Source organism: Eurypyga helias, unplaced genomic scaffold (assembly GCF_000690775.1).
Source record: "Eurypyga helias isolate BGI_N326 unplaced genomic scaffold, ASM69077v1 scaffold22431, whole genome shotgun sequence".
In the NCBI taxonomy this organism is placed as follows: Eukaryota; Metazoa; Chordata; class Aves; order Eurypygiformes; family Eurypygidae; genus Eurypyga; species Eurypyga helias.
The window spans coordinates 24,805-26,331 of NW_010231854.1; the positions used below are offsets into that span (position 1 = coordinate 24,805).

Sequence of the window (1,527 nt, forward strand, 5' to 3'; positions counted from 1 at the left end):
GGTGGTGCAAGGGAGAGGTGGCGGGAACCATCAGCTGCATCATTTGGACTCAGTGTTTTGCACTGTATCACAAAAGAGAGCCTAGCAGGCATTTTTGTACGGTGCATTTCTCCACCACAGACCTCTCCACAAAGTCTACATGTTACCTATCCTGGCTGTTAGAGCCAGAATGGACATCATCATCAGACTGGCACTTGCATGAGCCTATGATCAGCACTGACCTTCCAAGTAGAGTTCTTTATGCTTTCTATGACTTCTTTGACATTCCTGTATTATGACCTATAACTTGCTGCCCTTCAACAGTCCAACTATTGCTCACGAACTGAGGAATCAGGGCCAAAAAGGCTGCAAAGCAGTAAAATAATTACACAATAATCTGTTAGATTTATGATACAGCTGGTCCAAATTATAACATGAAACACAATTCTTTAGGGGAAAGAAAAAACATTTAATTAGGTCTAAAAATACAGCAATAAGAAACTAACAAGGTTCTTCCTCTACCTGTGGTAATTGTGCTTTACCCTTACCTTGTCACAGAAAACCTTGATCTGGCAGTAGGCTCGGTGGATGGGTTTATTGCTGCGGTTGTTGTAGCTGTACGTATCGATCTGAATCATCAAAGGAAGCCCTTTCACTCCTTTTTGTGAGGAGAAGTCTGTGCTCAAGCAATTCACGGTGATGAAAATCTGTGTGCCAGAGAGATTACTTTTTAAATGTGGTGCAAACAACTATTAAACTTCTGGAAACACATCACAACAAATGGGAAAATAAAAGAAGATACACCCTTCCAAAAAAGATTTCAATTCGGCTATGATCCACACTCTGGCAATTCACGTATCTGTTCTCCACTTCTGTCTTAAGTCCAGCAAAGATGGTCTCCTACTAGGAAGAAGGACAAATTTTTAAGGCGTGTATCGATGCTTCAGTGTGGATCAGGAGCTCACAATTGAGGTGAATCATTTGATTGCCCCAACCTACCATGCTTTGGCTCACACCAGAGTGCAAGAGCTGGGTTCTCTTTGGAAGCACACCTCACATGCTCTAGGTGCTAATGGTTGCTCAGCCTGTGGGAAATGACTAAAGAGAATCTGAGATAAAACCTCCTAAAAAGTGTCTCACGTGAATATCAGTTCTTTAGCCCTGACTTGTTTCACTCTACAAACCTGCTCTGTATGTTTGCACTACTTGTTACTATAGACACAGGAAGATCATTTTGCATTGTCCTTTCCAGCCATATTTTGATGTGGCTTGTTCTTCTGACAGCTCACAATTTACATTCAGTGTGGTCAAAGAAAGGTGCTACCCTCTCCCCACCCACCCATCGCAATTCTCTCTCTCATCAGCAGTACCCCTTCCTCCATCCCATCAACAGATACTCCTGCTCTTCACTTTAAGGGTCCTTCACTGTCTTCCTTCAATTTCAAAAATGCATCTCATAGAATCACAGAACGGTTTGGGTTGGAAGGGACCTTAAAGACCATCTAGTTCCAACCCCCCTGCCATGGGCAGGGACACCTTCCCCTAGAC

The 1,527-nt window shown here is 43.1% G+C and overlaps 1 protein-coding gene across 1 annotated transcript in view; it reads right to left on the reverse strand.

The window, feature by feature from the left end:
• Positions 1–1,527, reverse strand: part of LOC104516800 (grainyhead-like protein 2 homolog) — a gene marked incomplete at its 5' end in the record, with an annotated part of 30,737 nt that overhangs the window by 20,690 nt on the left and 8,520 nt on the right. The window contains one exon of the mRNA XM_010161246.1: positions 528–686. Within this exon, the coding sequence (XP_010159548.1) occupies positions 528–686 (159 nt within the window). The remainder of the gene's footprint in view (positions 1–527; positions 687–1,527) is intronic.